Genomic DNA, 17,721 nt, shown 5'->3' on the forward strand with positions numbered 1-17,721 from the left:
ATGATCCATTGTCGTTTATGGATATGTTCAATGCCACAGCGTATCCTGTTATTCCTTTCCATCTTTCCCCAATCAATCTCCTCTGAATTATATACAGAGTATACATGTCTTTAGAGGTCACCCCCACCTATCCTTCCTCACCCTAACTCAAAACTTTCTATTGTACAGTTCTCCAATTGCAACCTGATGGCATGAACAAAGATTTCTCTAGCTTCCAATAATTACTTTCCCTTCCCTCCTTCTCTCTTTTTCCATTCCCCATTCTGGTTCCCCTCTCACTGCTTCTCTTCTCCTCCCCTGCCCATCACCTCACTCTGGTGCCCCTCCCCCCTTCCCTTTCTTCCACGGTCCACTCTCCTCTCCTGTTAGATTCCTTCTTCAGGTTTTTACCTTTTCCACCTGTCCCCTCCCAGCTTCCTACTTCATCTCCTCTCCCCCACCCACCCACCTTCCCTCTCACCCGGCCTTACCTATCCCTTGCCAGATTGTACTCCTTCCCTTTCCCCACCTTCTTATTTTGGCTTGTGTTCCCTTCATTTCCAGTCCTGATGAAAGGCCTTGATCTGAATCATTGACTGCTCATTCCCCTCAATAGATGCTGCCTGACCTGCTGAGTTCCTCCAGTATTTGTGCGTGTGTGTTGCTCTGTATCCCAGCTCTTTGATTGTGGGTGGGCGAGGGAGGGGCTCCATATGGATAGTAGCTTTTGGTATCCTCTTATATTATTGGCTAGATCACCTTCACTTTTTCCCACCACTCTGAGGGTAGACACTTTACCTAAGCTCCCAATTGACCCTGTGCTGAGGATTTTACATTTGTACCCCTTGGTTTATACTTTGCCTTTACCCAGAGCTAAGGTTATTGAGCTTCAGAAACTTACTTTTAAAGTTACAGGGCTTGTTTGTGTCTTGTAGGCCTGGTTGGTTTGTTCACACATCCTCTTCGCAAATGTAAGGGTGGAGTTGATGAGGGAACAGAACTCATGTGCTGTAAACTGCTGGACAGGGAAAAGAATGTTGTTATCAAACATTTCATTGACAGGTTTGTATCCCACTGTGTGGATCATTGGCAGGAGAGGGTGCCAGCCCTGATCTTGAGTCAAATGTCCACCTTTTCCAGAGACATGAGCAGGCTGTAGGGTCTGCATGGGACTGAGGTAGGGGCAAACCTGTGGATTAGGAGTTACAGCCCAGCCTGTGTTTGGGTGAACAATCCCATGACCTTGCCTACTGTAAGGCTTGTTGATGCTGATACTTTTGTGATCCAAAGTTTCTTCAGAAGCCAAAAAAGAGGCATAACATTTATAGTTTACAATAAGTTTATTAAGTGTTGCAAGAGCAGAGAGAGGAGCTGACAGAACAAAGAAAAGACAAAGGAAAGAGAAGTCATGGTTGTCTCATACTTGGACTGGAGTAAACAAAATTCTACTGGTAAGAATTAACCTATTAAAATAGCCAGATTCAAGTGGTGCGACTCCTTCTACTGAAAACTAAGACATTTCTAGAAAAATGCAAAAGCAACTGTGTTGTAATTACTGGTAAATTTACTATAAGACCATAAGATATAGGAGCAGAAGTAGGCCATTCAGCCCATCATGTCTGCTCCGCCATTCAATCATTCGTTGATCCAATTCTTCCAGTCATCCCCACTTCCCTGCTTTCACCCCATACCCTTTACTAAACCATACAGGTATATATAACTGATATACAAAAATATACAAATAAGTATAGGAAAGTTAAACTACAATTCTACATCCTAATCCGACAGGCTCTATAACTGTGGGAACAGTTTCCAGAATGTATAAGCATAAGTTCTCACAGACAGTGGTATCACATTTTAAAGACTCCCTTCTGTGGTCTCAATTCTCACTTTGACCTCTTTCCTGTTTCCTGAAAGCCCAACTGTCCGCACCCCCAGGTCTTCTTTCCATCTCTACTGTCAAACCTCTCCTGGAGCTCTGCCTTCAGCTCCCTCAGGATAGAATTTCCTCCTGACTTTTCCAACGGCTTCCTTTCCCTATTCCTGACACTGACACCTTTGGCTAACTTGGCAAGTCATTGCCTCATGCACCAAGGCGTCCAGTTAGTGAGTAACTACAGAAGGAGCTGAAAGTTATCTGGTGTACTGAGTCCAAATGAATTACAGCACAGATGGAGGCCATTTGGTACATTGCATTCATGCCAGCCCCATTAGAGCACTTCCGTCAGACCCTTGTGTCCCTGCAGCACCACACCTCAGATCTCTCTCACTACAAACACATGGCCTCTTAATATGCCCATGGCTATTCTCCATGTTAGCATGGTCCATCCTGTGGAATGTGTCGGTTTTCCCCAGGTCCTCCGGTTTCCTCCCACAGTCCAAAGGTGTGCTGGGTAGATTAATTGCTCATTGTAAATTATTCCGGTTAGGTTAGGGTAAATTGGGGTTATCAGGGTTGCTGGGTAGTGTGGCAAAGTCATTGGGTATACTTAAAATGGAGGTTGATAGGTTCTTGGTTAGTGAGGGCATCTGAGGTTACAGAAAGAAGGCAGGAGAATGGGGTGGAGAGGTATAATAAATTAACCACAATGGAATGGCAGATCAGACTCATTGGCCAAATGACCTAATTCTACTCCTGTGTCTTAATGTCTTATTGTTCACTGCTCTGTAGCACTCTCCTGATACACTTCTATTCCATTATTAACCCAGCTACATCTTAAGTATTTCCAATGATGCAGCTTTCATCACCTTCAGGGTCAGAGAATTCCAGAGAATCAACCACTCAGCCAGAAGAGATTTCTCAGTGCCTCAGTTTGTAGCTGTGATCCCTTGTTCAAAACTCTCACACTAGTAAGACCATCCCAGCAACTACCCTGTCAGATTTTCTCAGGGGCTTGTACTGTATGTTTGAATTAATAGACAATAGACAATAGACGCAAGAGTAGGCCATTCGGCCCTTTGAGCCAGCACTGCCATTCACTGTGATCATGGCTGATCATCCACAATCAGTACCCCGTTCCTGCCTTCTCCCCATATCCCTTGACTCAGCTATCTTTAAGAGCTTGAAAGCATCCAGAGAATTGGCCAACACTGCCTTCTGGAGCAGAGCATTCCACAGATCCACAACTCTCTGGGTAAAAAAGTTTTTCCTCAACTCGGTTCTAAATGGCCTACCCCGTATTCTTAAACTGTGGCCTCTGGTTCTGGTCTCCCCCAACATCGGGAACATGTTTCCCGCCTCTAGTGTGTCCAATCCCTTAATAATCTTATATGTTTCAATCAGATTCCCTCTCATCCTTCTAAATTCCAGTGTATACAAACCTAGTCACTCCAATCTTTCAACATATGACAGTCCCGTCATCCTGGGAATTAACCTCGTGAACCTACGCTGCACTCCCTCAATAGCAAGAATGTCCTTCCTCAAATTTGGAGACCAAAACTGCACACAATACTCCATGTGGGGTCTCACTAGGGCCCTGTAGAACTGCAGAAGGGCCTCTTTGCTCCTATACTCAACTCCCCTTGTTATGAAGACCAGCATGTCATTAGCTTTCTTCACTGCCTGCTGTACCTGCATGCTTACTTTCAGTGACTGATGAACAAAGACACCTAGTTCTTGTTGTGCTTCCCCTTTTCCTAACTTGACACCATTCAGATAGCAATCTGCCTTCCAGTTCTTGCCACCAAAGTGGATAACCTCACATTTATCCACATTAAACTGCATCTGCCATGCATCTGCCCACTCACCCAACCCGTCCAAGTCACCCTGCATTATCTCAACATCCCCTGCACATTTCATACTGCCACCCAGCTTTGTGTCATCTGCAAATTTGCTAATGTTACTTTTAATCCCTTCATCTAAATCATTAATGTATATTGAGGCCCTACTCTGGCCCTACATTCTTCCTTAGAACACCTGGAGAATAAAGACGCATATGTAAGGCTCCTTTTCATTGACTACAGCTCTGCCTTTAATACCATCATGCCAAATAAACTGATTCCTAAGCTCCGGAACCTGGGCCTTAGCACTCAGATCTGTAGCTGGATCTTCAACTTCCTCACAGACAGGACCCAGGCTGTAAAAATAGGAGACAAGCTCTCCTCTACATTCACTCTGAGCACTGGTACCCCACAAGGCTGAGTACTCAGTCCCCTGCTGTACTCACTGTACACCCATGATTGTGTAGCCAAGTTTCCATCAAACTCAATATATAAGTTTGCTGATGACACAACGATTGTAGGCCGTATCTCAGGTAATGATGAGTTTGAGTACAGAGAGGAAGTTAAGAACCTGGTGGCATGGTGCGAAGACAATAACCTATCCCTCAACGTCAGCAAGACGAAGGAATTGGTTGTTGACTTCAGAAGGAGTAGCGGACCGCATGACCCAATTTACATCGGTGGTGCGCAAGTGGAACAGGTTAAAAGCTTTAAGTTCCTCGGGGTCAATATTACAAATGACCTTACTTGGTCCAACCAAGCAGAGTCCACTGCCAAGAAGGCCCACCAGCGCCTTTACTTCCTGAGAAAACTAAAGAAATTTGGTCTGTCCCCAAAAATCCTCACTAATTTTTATAGATGCACCGTAGAAAGCATTCTTCTGGGGTGCATCACAACCTGGTATAGAAGTTGTCCTGTCCAAGACCGGAAGAAGCTGCAGAAGATCGTGAACACAGCGCAGCACATCACACAAACCAATCTTCCGTCCTTGGACTCACTTTACACCGCACGCTGTCGGAGCAGTGCTGCCAGGATAATCAAGGACGTGACCCACCCAGCCAACACACTTTTCGTCCCTCTTCCCTCCGGGAGAAGGCTCAGGAGCTTGAAGACTCGTACGGCCAGATTTGGGAACAGCTTCTTTCCAACTGTGATAAGACTGCTGAACGGATCCTGACCCGGATCTGGGCCGTATCCACCAAATATCAGGACCTGCCTCTCGGTTTTTTTGACCTACCTTACATTCCATTTTCTATTTTCTATTTATGATTTATAATTTAAATTTTTAATATATACTATCGATTTGTACTCCAGGGAGTGGGAAGCGTAGAATCAAATATCACTGCGATGCTTGTACGTTGTAGTATCAATTGTTTGGTGACAATAAAGTATAAAGTATAAAGTAAATAGCTGCGGTCCCAGCACCGAACCTTGCGGTATCTCACTAGTCACTGCCTGCAGTTCTGAAAGGGACCCGTTAATCCCTACTCTTTGTTTCTTGTCTACCAACCAATTTTCTATCCATGTCAGTACCCTACCCCCAATACCTTGTTCTGTAATTTTGCCCACTAATCTCCTATGTGGGACTTTATTAAAGGTTTTCTGAAAGTCCAGGTACACTACATCCACTTGCTCTCCCTTGTCCATTTTCATAGTTACATCCTCAAAAAATTCCAGAAGATTAGTCAAGCATGATTTCCCCTTCGTAAATCCATGCTGACTTAAACTGATCCTGTTACTGCTATCCAAATGTGCCACTATTTCATCTTTTATAAATGACTCCAGCGTCTTCCCCACCTCTAATGTCAGGCTAACCGGTCTATAATTCCCTGTTTTCTCTCTCCCTCCTTTCTTAAAAAGTGGGATAACATTAGCTACCCTCCAGTCCTCAGGAACTGATCCTGAATCTATAGAACATTGGAAAATGGTTACCAATGCGTCCACGATTTCTAGAGCCACCTCCTTAAGTAACCTGGGATGCAGGCTATCAGGCCCTGGGGACTTATCAGCCATTAGTCCCATCAGTCTATCCAACACCATTTTCTGCCTAATGTGGATTTCCTTCAGTTCCTTCGTTACCCTAGGTCCTCTGGCCACTATTACATCTGGGAGATTGTTTGTGTCTTCCCTAGTGAAGACAGATCCAAAGTACCTGTTCAGCTCGTCTGCCATTTCTTTGTTCCCCATAATAAATTCACCCGTTTCTGTCTTCAAGGGCCCAACTTTGGTCTTAACTAATTTTTTCCTCTTCACATACCTAAAGGAGCTTTTACTATCCTCCTTTATATTCTTGGCTAGCTCACCTTCGTCTCCCCTCATTCTCTGAGCCCAAAGAAATACAGAACCTATTAACTCTCCCATGAGAGGACAATCCTTTTAGCTCCAGACCCTCCTTTGGAGTGCTCCCAATGTTTTTTTTCCAGTAAGGGACATTCCCCAATGCCCTCTTGATTCCTTTTGCTCCCCACCCCCCCAACTCAGCTACATTAAGAGTTAATTCACAATGGCTGATTAACTGCTCAGCACATTATTTAGATGTGGGAGGAAGCTAGAACTCCTGGGGAAAGCCCATGTGGTCACAGGGAGAATGTGCAAATACCACACAGATAGTGCAGGAGGTCAGGATTGAGCCCAGGTGTCTGGAGTTGTGAGACCATTCCCGGACTTTGATAATGATCTTATATAGATATCCTGGGAAGTTTTTCTGTCTTAAAGGTGAGCGACATCTAAATGTTTATTTTAATGTGGCAAGGGTCCCCACAGAGCTCCCTTCTCTGTTGCTCTCAAAAACCAGCTGACTTGTGGTCTGGATGTTGGCACTGATTAGAAAGGTGGGAGGAGATTTGCACTCGGCTTTATCTGCCTGATATCCAATCACGTATTGAAACACACCATCAGGAGGAAGGCTCATGAATAAGCAACTCTCACAACACGCTGGAGGAACTCAGCAGTTCGGGCAGCATCCGTGGAAATGATCAGTCAATGTTTCGGGCCGGAATCCTTCGTCAGGACTGAAGAGGGAAGGGGCAGAGGCCCTATAAAGAAGGTGGGGGGAGGGTGGGAAGGAGAAGGCTGGTAGGTTCCAGATACCTACGGGCCCTGTCCCTCTCTCTGCCACCACTCTGGGCCGCGCTCTCCACCGTCTGCCATGGACCTCTCCTACACTTTATTCTCCACCGGATTCACACCTCCAACCGCTGTTTCTTCTCCTTCCTCGTGTCCAAGAAGGACCACAAGCTCGCCTGCCTGGAGCCCACGACGACGACCGCCTCCAGCCCGGACCCCGACCCCTCGGACCTCGACTTCTCAGGCCTTCGGCAGGCCGAAGGCCCATCCACCTCTGGCTCTGACCCTGACTGGAACCATGGCCTCCTGGACATGGGCACCAGCCCCTGGCGGGTCATGGACTCCCTCGCCTCCGACTCCGATCTCAGTTCTGGGGCCCTGCAGGCTACAGGCTCCACCGCCCCCAGCTCCGGATCCAGCTCGGACCGAGGTCCCGACCCTCTCCGGACCGGGACCCCTCTTACTGCTGCTGGGTCCCACCGCCCGTCTTATTCCCCCACTACTCTTTCCTCCCACGACTCCCAAACTTCCCTCTACCCCTCATCGCCCCTCCAATCCTCTGATCCCTCATCCTCCCCTAACCCCACTCTCCCTGAATATCCCAACCCCTTCTCTCCTGAGACCTCCCCCTCTTCACCCTCCCCTGACCCCAGCCCCAACCCTTGCTGTGTCTTCACCATCCCCTCTGACCTTCCCCTCTCTGAGGCAGAACGTTCTGTCCTTAGCAAGGGCCTCACTTTTGTCCTCCTCCGTCCACACCTCAGTGAGTTCCGTGCCCGCCATGACGCTGAACTCTTCTTCCGTCGCCTACATCTCCGAGCCTACTTCTTTGGCAAGGCTTCCCCTCCCCCTACTGATGACCCCTTCTCCCGTCTTCAACCCTCCTCCTCCTCCTGGACACCCCGCTCGGGCCTTCTACCTGCACTCAATCTCTTCATTTCCAACTGTCGCCAAGACAGCAGCCGTCTCAACTTCACCACTCCTCTCTCCTGTTCCTACCTCACTCCCTCTAAACGCACTGCCCTCCACTCTCTCCGCACTAATCCCAATCTCACCATCAAACCTGCTGACAAAGGTGGTGCCGTAGTAGTCTGGCGGACGGACCTCTACCTCACGGAGGCCAAATGGCAGCTCTCTGACACCTCCTCTTACTTACCCCTGGAACAGGACCCCACCAAAAAACATCAAACCATTGTCTCCCGTACTATCACCGCCCTTATCAACTCTGGAGATCTTCCATCCTCAGCCACTAAACTCAAAATTCCCATACCCCGTGCTGCTCGGTTTTACCTCCTCCCCAAAATCCACAAGCCTGACTGTCCCGGTAGACCCATAGTTTCTGCCTGCTCCTGCCCCACCGAACTTGTATCTGCCTACCTGAACTCCATTGTTCACCATAGTTTAGTCCCTCCCCACCTACATCTGGGATACATCCCAGGCCCTCCACCTCTTCAATGACTTCCAATTCCCCGGTCCCAACCGCTTCATTTTCACTATGGATGTCCTATCCTTATACACTTCCATTCCCCATCAAGAAGGCCTCAAAGCCCTCCGCTACTTTCTGGACAATAGACCTCACCAGTTCCCCACCACCACTACCCTCCTCCGGTTGGCGGAACTGGTACTCATACTTAATAACTTCTCTTTCGGCTCTTCCCACTTTCTTCAGACCAAGGGTGTAGCTATGGGCACTTGCATGGGCCCCAGCTATGCCTGCCTCTTCGTTGGTTATGTGGAACAGTCTGTGCTCCAAACCGATACTGGTACTGCTCTCCAACTTTCCCTTCGGTACATTAACGACTACATTGGTGCTGCTTCCTGCACCCATGCTGAGCTCATCAATTTCATTGACTTTACTTCAAACTTCCACCCAGCCCTCAAATTCACTTGGTCCATCTCAGACACTTCTCTCCCCTTTCTCGATCTCTCGGTCTCCATCTCTGGAGACAGACTGTCCACTGACATCTTCTACAAGCCCACTGACTCTCATAACTACCTCGACTATACCTCTTCCCACCCCGTCACATACAAAAATGCCATTCCCTATTCCCAGTTCCTCCATCTCCACCGCATCTGCTCCTAGGATGAGGCTTTCTGTTCCAGGACATCTCAAATGTTCTCTTTCTTTAAGGATCGTGGTTTCCCTTCTGCCGTCATCAACAATGCCCTCACCCGCATCTCCTCCATTTCCCGCACTTCGGCCCTCACCACATCCTCCCGCCACCACAACAGGGACAGAATTCCCCTTGTCCTCACCTACCACCTCACCAGCCTCCGGATCCAGCACATTATCCTCCGCAACTCCTGCCACCTTCAACAGGACCCCACCAGTAAGCACATCTTTCCCTCTCCACCCCTCTCCGCTTTCCGCAGGGATCATTCCCTCCACGGCTCCCTGGTCCACACGTCCCTCCCCATGGATCTCCCACCCCATGGATCTCCCACCCGGCACTTATCCCTGTAAGCGTAAGTGCTACACCTGTCCCCACACCTCCTCTCTTGCCACCATTCAGGGCCCCAAACAGTCCTTCCAGGTGAGGCAACACTTCATTTGTGAGTCTGTTGGGGTTGTCTATTGCATCCGGTGCTCCCGGTGCGGCCTCCTCTACATCGGTGAAACCCGACGCAGATTGGGAGACCGCTTCGTCAAGCACCTCCGCTCCGTCCGCCACAACAGACAGGATCTCCCAGTAGCCACCCACTTCAACTCTGCTTCCCACTCCCATTCAGATATGTCCATACATGGCCTCCTCTACTGCCATGATGAGGCTAAACTCAGGTTGGAGGAGCAACACCTCATGTACCGTCTAGGTAGTCTCCAGCCCCGTGGTATGAACATCGAATTCTCCAACTTCTGGTAATTCCCTCCCCCTCCCTTCCCCTATCCCAGTTTCACTCTGCCCCCCTCCTCCAGCTGCCAATCACCTCCCTCATGGTTCCGCCTCCTTCTACTACCCATTGTGTTTTCCCCTATTCCTTCTTCATCTTTCCTGCCTATCCCTTCCCTGCTTCCCCTCCCTCACCCCTTTATCTTTCCCCTTACTGGTTTTTCACCTGGCACCTACCAGTGTTCTCCTTCCCACCCTCCCCCCACCTTCTTTATAGGGTCTCTGCCCCTTCCCTCTACAGTCCTGACGAAGGGTTCTGGCGCGAAACGTTGACTGATTGTTTCCACGGATGCTGCCCGACCTGCTGAGTTCCTCCAGCGTGTTGTGAGTGTTGCTTTGACCCCAGCATCTGCAGAGTATTTTGTGTTTAGGCTCATGAATAAACATGAAAGTACCTGCTGCTGTTCCTTGGCGAAACAGTTGTCAATGATGGATTGGTTCTTCAGGAGGTTAGTCAGACAATTCAGAAATGGGCCTGTGAGTTAGAAATGAGTCATTTCAGTTATGATATTTCAGTGGAAGATTTCCCATAAGACCATAAGACATAGGAGCAGAGTTGGGACATTTGGCCCATTGAATTTCCTCTGCCATTCCATCATGGCTGACTTATTATTCCTCTCAAACCCATTCCGCTGCCTTCTGCCTGTAACCTTTGACACCCTTATTTATCAAGAACCTATCAACCTCTGCAATAACCTGGCCTCCACGACCGTGTGTGGCAATGAATTCTACATATTCACCACCCTCTAGCAAAAAAAAAATCCTTTTCATCTCTGTTCTAAAGGGATGTCCCTCTAATCTCAGGCTGTGCCCTCTGGTCCTAGATTCCCCACTACAGGAAACATCCTCACCACATCCACTCTATCTTGGCCTTTCAATATTCGATAGGTTTCAATGAGATTCCCCCATATTCTTCTAAACTCCAGTGAGTACAGGCCCAAAGCCATGAAATGCTCCTTGTTTGTTAACCCTTTCACTCCTGGAATCACTCTTGTGAATCTCCTCTGGCCCCTCTCCAATGCCAGCACATATTTTCAGAGACAAGGCACCCAAAGCTGCTCATAATACTCTAGTTGCAGTCTGACCAATGCCTTATCTGGGTCTAGTGTGCATTGTATCTCTAAATAAAATAAAATTATAAAGTCTCAGCATTATGTCCTTGTTCTTACATTTGAGTTCTCTTGAAATGATTACTAACGTTGCATTTGCTTTCTTCATCACTGTTTCAAATCCTGCACAAGGACTCCTAAAGTCCCTTTGCACTTTTATTTTAGAAAATTTTAGAATTTTCTCCCCATTTAGAAAATAGCCTATGCCTTTCTTTCCAACTCAGGTTGGAGGAACAACACCTTATATTCCGTTTGGGTAGCCTCCAACCTGATGGCATGAACATCGACTTCTCTAACTTCCGCTAATGCCCCACCTCCCCTTTGTACCCCATCCGTTATTTATTTTTATACACACATTCTTTCTCTCACTCTCCTTTTTCTCCCTCTGTCCCTCTGACTATACCCCTTGCCCATCCTCTGGGTCCCCCCCCCCATCCCATGATCCTCTCATATCCCCTTTGCCAATCACCTGTCCAGCTCTTGGCTCCATCCCTCCCCCTCCTGTCTTCTCCTATCATTTTGGATCTCCCCCTCCCACTCCCACTTTCAAATCTCTTACTCACTCTTCCTTCAGTTAGTCCTGATGAAGGGTCTCAGCCTGAAACATCGACTGTACCTCTTCCTAGAGATGCTGCCTGGCCTGCTGCGTTCCCCAGCAACTTTGATGTGTGTTGCTTGAATTTCCAGCATCTGCAGAATTCCTGTTGTTCTATGCCTTTCTTTTACTCTTTATATATCCGAGAAAAACTTTTGGTATCCTCTTCTACATTATTGGCTAGATTACCTTCATATTTCATCTTTTCTCTCATTATGACTTTTTTAGTTACCTTCTGTCGGGTTTTGAAAGCTTTCCAATCCTCTAACGTCCCACTAATTTTTGCTCTATTATATGTCCTCTCTTTTGCCTTTATACTGTCTTTGATATCCCTTGTCAGCTACGAATGTGTCATCCTCCCTTCAGAACACTTCTTTGGGATGTATGCATCCTGTGCCTTCTGAATTGCTTCCAGAAACTCCAGCCATTGCTGACCTGCCACCATCCCTGCTGCTCCTCCTTCAAATCAGTTTTGGCTAGCTTCTCTTCAATGCCTCTGTAATTCCTTTACTCCATTGTAATACTGATACATCTGACTTTAGCTTCTCTCTCTCAACCATATTATGATCACTGGTTCCTTTACCTTAAGCTCCCTAATCTCTCGTTCACTGCATAACACCAAATCCAGAATTACCTTTTCCCTTGTGGGCTCAACCACAAGCTGGTCTAAAAAAGCCACCAATAGGCATTCTCCAAATTCTCTCTCTCTTATGATCCAGCATGAAACTGTTTTTTCCAATCTACCTGCATGTTTAAATACTTCAGTGACTACTGTCACATTGTCCTTTTAACATGCCTTTTCTATCTCCCATTGTAATTTTCACCTACCTCCTGGCCACTGTTCAACGGCCTGCATATAACTCCCATCAGGGTCTTTTAACCCTTTGCAGATTTTTAGTTCTACCCACAAAGATTCTACATCTTCTGATTCTGTGTCACTTCTTTCTAAGGATTTGATTTACTTTTTTACCAACAGATCCACCCCACCACCTCAGCCTACCTGTCAATCCTTTCAATACAATATGTATCCTTGGATGTTAAGTTCTCCACAATGATCTTTCAGCCATGGCTCAGTGATGCACTCACATCATATCTGCCAATCTCTTACTGCGCTACTAGGTCATCTATCTTATAGTGCAAGCATTCAAGTATAACATCTTAACTCCTGTTTTCATCACCCTTTCTGATTTTGCCCCCATGTTACACTTTGCCTCATCCCAGTGACTGCAATTTTGCCCAGTCATCTGTCTGACCCTCCTCACAGTCCCACTACACGTTTTATCTACTGGTATATCAACAGCCCCATCCTCAGCCCTATCACTCTGTGATCACTGCAGTCTGCAGCCTGTAATTTCCCTTTTAAGGATGTTTTGAACTGACTAAATGACCTGGCACTTTTGCAATCTCCTGGGGAATTTGACAGATTCAATTCCCGAGAGTGCAGGTACAGCCGGGATTCCTATCGCTGGGTGTGGACACTGTGTAAAGGCCCAGTGGCAGAAGACAAATCCATAGTTGGCTCTGTTACTCTGTGCTGATTAAAACACTGAGCAAGGTTAAAATCATTAAGCACAAGAAAGGAAAACAAATAGGTGTCCAGTGCCATCTGCATGCATTTGACCGGTCACCCTCTCTTCTCACTACTACTGTTAGGCGGGAGATGCAGGAATCTTGGCTTCCAGGCCGCCAGGTTCGGAGCAGTTGTTGTCCTGCTGCCATTGGGCTGCTGGACAGGCTTTACTCGCCTCATCGCTGAACGAGCTCCGCAGCTGTGGTCTCACTCTTGGGGACTCTGCAGTTCATGTTCTGAGTGTTTTTGTTTACTATTTGTGTGATTTGATCAATACATCAAGGCTGAGGATGAAGGATGAACAAGTGTTCAGCTCACTGCTCTGCAACGTTTACTTGCTTCAGTGCTGAACTGATTCTGCAGCTGTGGCCTGCAGCCATCAGCAGCTGCCTCAGCGCTGAACTGTCCTTGTGGTTATGACTTGCAGCCATTGGGCTCCTGGACCAGCTTCACTTGCCTCTGCACTGAATTGGCTCTGAGGCTGTGGACTCCTTTTTGGGGACTCTGCAGTTAATGTCCTGTGTGATATTAGTTTTTTATTGTTTGTGTAATTTGTTCTTCTTTTCGCACATTAAGTGTTTGATGGTCTTTGTTGTGTGTTATTTTAAAAAATGGGTTCTGTTGTGTTTTTCGTTTTGTGGCTGCCTGCAAGAAGACACATCTCAAGTTTGTATGCAGCATACATACTTTATAATAAATGCATATTGAACTTTGAACTATAGAGTCCCCTATTGCTTCTGCACTCCTCTTCTCCCCACTTCCCTTCTGAGCCACAGAGCCGGACACAGTGCCAGAGACTCAGTCACTGCAGCTTTCACTGGTAGGCCGTCCCTTCCAATAAGCAGTATGTTTATTATTGAAGGAACAGCGACATGGATGCTCTGCACTATCTGCCTGTTCCCTTTCCCTCTCCTGACGGCATTGAACAATATTACATTACCACAGCATTTAGGACTTTGAGAACATTGATCAACTCTGTCCATGCTAGTGTCTTCCCCAGTTCCATCTCCTCCTCTCTCCTTCCCTGGTGCCTGAGCACCTCTCCACTCCATACATCCACATGGCTTCCTCTGTAGATCTATGTTCTCCCCTTTCAGTCATTATTATTTTCCCATTATCTGCCTATCCCCTAATTGTAGAGTCCAGCATTTTCCCAATGACCAATGTGGTCCTTTCCCCCTGTTTGTAAATACTGAGGTCTCATTCCTTGCCCTGCTATCTGCTGGAGTCATTCTGGATGGCCCTCCACAGACTTCCTGCACAAAGGCCTGGGAAGGATGCAGTCATCTCAGCATTTCCCAGTCTTTGGGCTCATTTATATCTCTTACTGCCTCACCTACAGGGGTCCCTTGGTCATCCAATTGTTCCTGAAGGTTTTTGTGTCTTCTTCCAAGAAGATAGACACCTACGAGATTCCTTGTTGTAATTTCTCTGAGGACCTTTAGTTCTCTCCAAGTCTCCTCCTATTCTGTATGACTGCGGCTGCTAAATTACTGCTTCATTAATCCTCCATTCTTACACAAGTGCATTGTTTTTCCATTTTCATCAATTAGAATTGAACAATGTGATTGTCCTTTCTTACTGAGAGTGGTTTTAAGTCTGCTGGTCACATGCCGTGTTGTGTGAGAACAGAAGAAGCTTCCTTTGGTGTTGTGGCAGACTTCCTGGGGGCCACAGGGTTGCTGCAAACACTCATTGATATCTGCAGTAAGAAGGAGACACGGTCAGTCTTGGCCTTGGGACCACCACTGGATACCTGGTTCACCCTTCCACAGTCACAGAAGAGTCATTGGTGCCTGCAGTCAGCACCAAGTTTGTTTGTAGTTGCAATTACTGACAATTCTTGGCATGGATGTTATTGGAGAGCATCACGACCACAGCTGGTTAAACACAGGTAAAGTATCGAAAGCTCTAAAGCTCTTTGAGTAATGTGAATGTTGTCGATTGTGTAAACATGGTTCAGAGCGTTCAAGGATTCATAAATCTGATGGGGGCTGGGGAGGGTGAAGTATGTTCTGTGAAGGGTGGGGCAGATTGAGTGATATGAAGTGGGTGTACTTTGTGGACCAGCATTATAGACAGAAGTTGTTCTCCCTGGAGAGGTGAAGGGAAGGGGGCACACTGAAGTTTTTAAGATGATTAAAGGAGTTGATCGGTGGGGGGGGGGGGGGACAGCGGGGGAGCGTAGGTCACAGGGGAAAGGAGGTGGTCAACATAGGGAGCATGGGCTGCCAGGGACCTTCCCTGTCCTTACCTTCACACCCGGCGCTGTAACCAGTAAATTTCCTCTCACCAGAAGCTCGAGCAAAGCCAGCATGGCAGAGACAATAGAAACCTCCCATGGTGTTGTAGCAGGTGGCATCCGTGCCGCAGCTTGTTTTAACGGTGTAACACTCATTGTAATCTGTAACCCGAAAGGGAGGCGTCAGTACAGCAACACCCTCCCCAGTGATCAGCTGAAGGGTTGCCAATGCCATCGGCCATTGCGGAACCTGAGGACTGGTATAGCTAGGTTCAATGGTCAGCGTGGACATGGTGGGTTGAAAGACCTGTCTCTGGGCTCAGTGACTTCATGACACAACTGGCCACTTACTCCTGTTACAGTTCCTCTTGAACAACTGGAAAAGCAGATGCTGGAAGCACTCAGCAGGTCAGTCAGTCTGAGTGAACAGGTCGGGTACTAGGCAACACACACAAAATGCTGGAGGAACTCAGCAGGCCAGACAGCATCCATGGAAAATAGTACAGTCGATGTTTTGGGCCAAGACTCTTTGCCAGGTAGCAGAGAGGATGAATAGGAGAGGAAATAGACTGCAGTCAGTACTGTCCTGGTGATTCCAGGAAAGAGAGGGAGAAAAGAGATGAAGGAGAGGTAAAAGCTGTAGATTTCGGGTGATAGCTCTTGGTGTGATGTAAACCAAAAGGAGGGTGCTGCAAACCTCTGCAGATCAGGAGAGAGAAGAGCCAGTCTCTGTCACAGATGGAACCCTTATAGCAGGACTGGCCACTTGTCATTGAAGTGGAGCAATTTTACTTCGATGAGAGCAGCTGGGGTCAGTGATCTGCACTATGCTGTGAGAGACCTAAGGAAGGAATGGTTAACACTGTTCCATCTCTCCAGCCCCACTCAGTGAGCCCACTCAAGTATTGAATAGACGTACAACATCAGAAACCAACTGAGGCCATGTCATACAGGGATCCTCCCTCCCCCCATTGGTCCATTGGTGGTGAACCCGGTCTGGGTGATAGCAATGCCCGGAGGTGAGGGAATGGAGTACAGGATAGAACAGTACCTTTACAGGTGGACTCCGTGGAATCTGCAAACCTTCTGTCTCCAGAATCAGAGTAAAATCCAGCCTTACATGTACAGTAGAAGCTTCCCAGGACATTGTGACATTCTGTATTGGGCCCACAGCTCTCAGTGAGGCACAGGTTCTGGTCTGTAACAGGGAGAGGTCTCATTAGCACATAATCAGGGTGTACCAGGAGATAGTACACCAAGATGAGGCAGAGGGTCTGGTCCTTGCGGTTTGTTGTAATACCTGTACAAATTTGCCACTTCTCCCAGTCACTGGGCGCTCGCTGTTTCTACATTCACTTTACAGAGAGCTGGGACTTACCAGCACCAGCAGGTGGATGGGCAGAGCTTTCCTGATCCCAGATGCTGCACAGACAGACCCCTGGCATGGAGAAGCAGGGTAAAATATTAAACACTGAGAGCTATGAATCATACATGAGTTAGGAATAACATTAACATAGAAACATAGTAAACCTACAGCACAATACAGGCCCTTCGGCCCACAATGCTGTGCAGAACATGTCCTTACCTTAGAAATTATCTAGTGTTACCCATAGCCCTCTATCTTTCTGAGCTCCATGTACCTGTCCAGGAGTCTCTTAAAAGACCCTGTCGTATCCGCCTCCATTTCCATTGCCTGCAGCCCATTCCGCGCGCTCACCACTCTCTGCATAAAAAACTTACTCCTGACATTTCCTCTGTACCTACTTCCAAGCACCTTAAAACTATGCCCTCTCATGCTAGCCATTTCAGCCCTGGGAAAAAACCTCTCACTATCCACATGATCAATGCCTCTCATCATCTTATACACCTCTATCAGGTCACCTCTCATCCTCCGTCGCTTCAAGGAGAAAAGGCCGAGTTCACTCAACCTATTCTCATAAGGCATGCTCCCCAATCCAGGCAACATCCTTTTAAATCTCCTCTGTACCCTTTCTATAGTTTTCACATCCTTCCTGTAGTGAGGTGACTAGAACTGAGCACAGTACTCCAAGTGGGGTCACAATTTAACGTACAACAATTAATCAGCCTTGCTCTTCTTGATGAGTGATAGTTGTTATTCACTTAAAGTAACCAGCTTCCCACATTGGATCTCTCCTTTGGTAGCTAAGGACAGAGGTGAAGAAGTTTATCATGGGACGTCTGGAACTTGGGGCTCAGCCATTAACTTCAACAAGACAGGGGAACATCAAGGATCAACTTTATGTGCCATATACGATTACGTGTATTAGGCGTTCACTGTGTTGTGTTGGTCAGGGCACGACATGCAACAAAAAATAACATTTAACAATTATAAAGATTATGGAATTAGATAAAAGAATGAAGATAGAATAAAATGTGCACAGATCCTAAGTCCCAGTATGTATTTACAGCATTACAAACAGTGGTTTAAAGTATTCACAATGCAGTACAGTGATGTGTGTAATAGATAGAGGAACTTGGCAGTGGAGGTGGGGAGGAGGGAGCTAACAAGAATGGTTGATCTCAACAAGCTG

General features: G+C 47.2%; 1 protein-coding gene across 1 annotated transcript in view; it reads right to left on the minus strand.

The window, feature by feature from the left end:
- The window catches only part of LOC140191088 (uncharacterized), a 100,109-nt gene that overhangs the window by 62,812 nt on the left and 19,576 nt on the right, over positions 1–17,721 (minus strand). The window contains exons 2-7 of the mRNA XM_072248163.1: positions 16,548–16,607; positions 16,221–16,367; positions 15,182–15,331; positions 14,510–14,629; positions 10,049–10,128; positions 881–997 (exon numbers count right to left, since the gene is read on the minus strand). Coding sequence (XP_072104264.1) covers positions 881–997; positions 10,049–10,128; positions 14,510–14,629; positions 15,182–15,331; positions 16,221–16,367; positions 16,548–16,607 — 674 coding nt within the window. The remainder of the gene's footprint in view (positions 1–880; positions 998–10,048; positions 10,129–14,509; positions 14,630–15,181; positions 15,332–16,220; positions 16,368–16,547; positions 16,608–17,721) is intronic.

This window comes from Mobula birostris, chromosome 32, assembly GCF_030028105.1.
Source record: "Mobula birostris isolate sMobBir1 chromosome 32, sMobBir1.hap1, whole genome shotgun sequence".
In the NCBI taxonomy this organism is placed as follows: Eukaryota; Metazoa; Chordata; class Chondrichthyes; order Myliobatiformes; family Myliobatidae; genus Mobula; species Mobula birostris.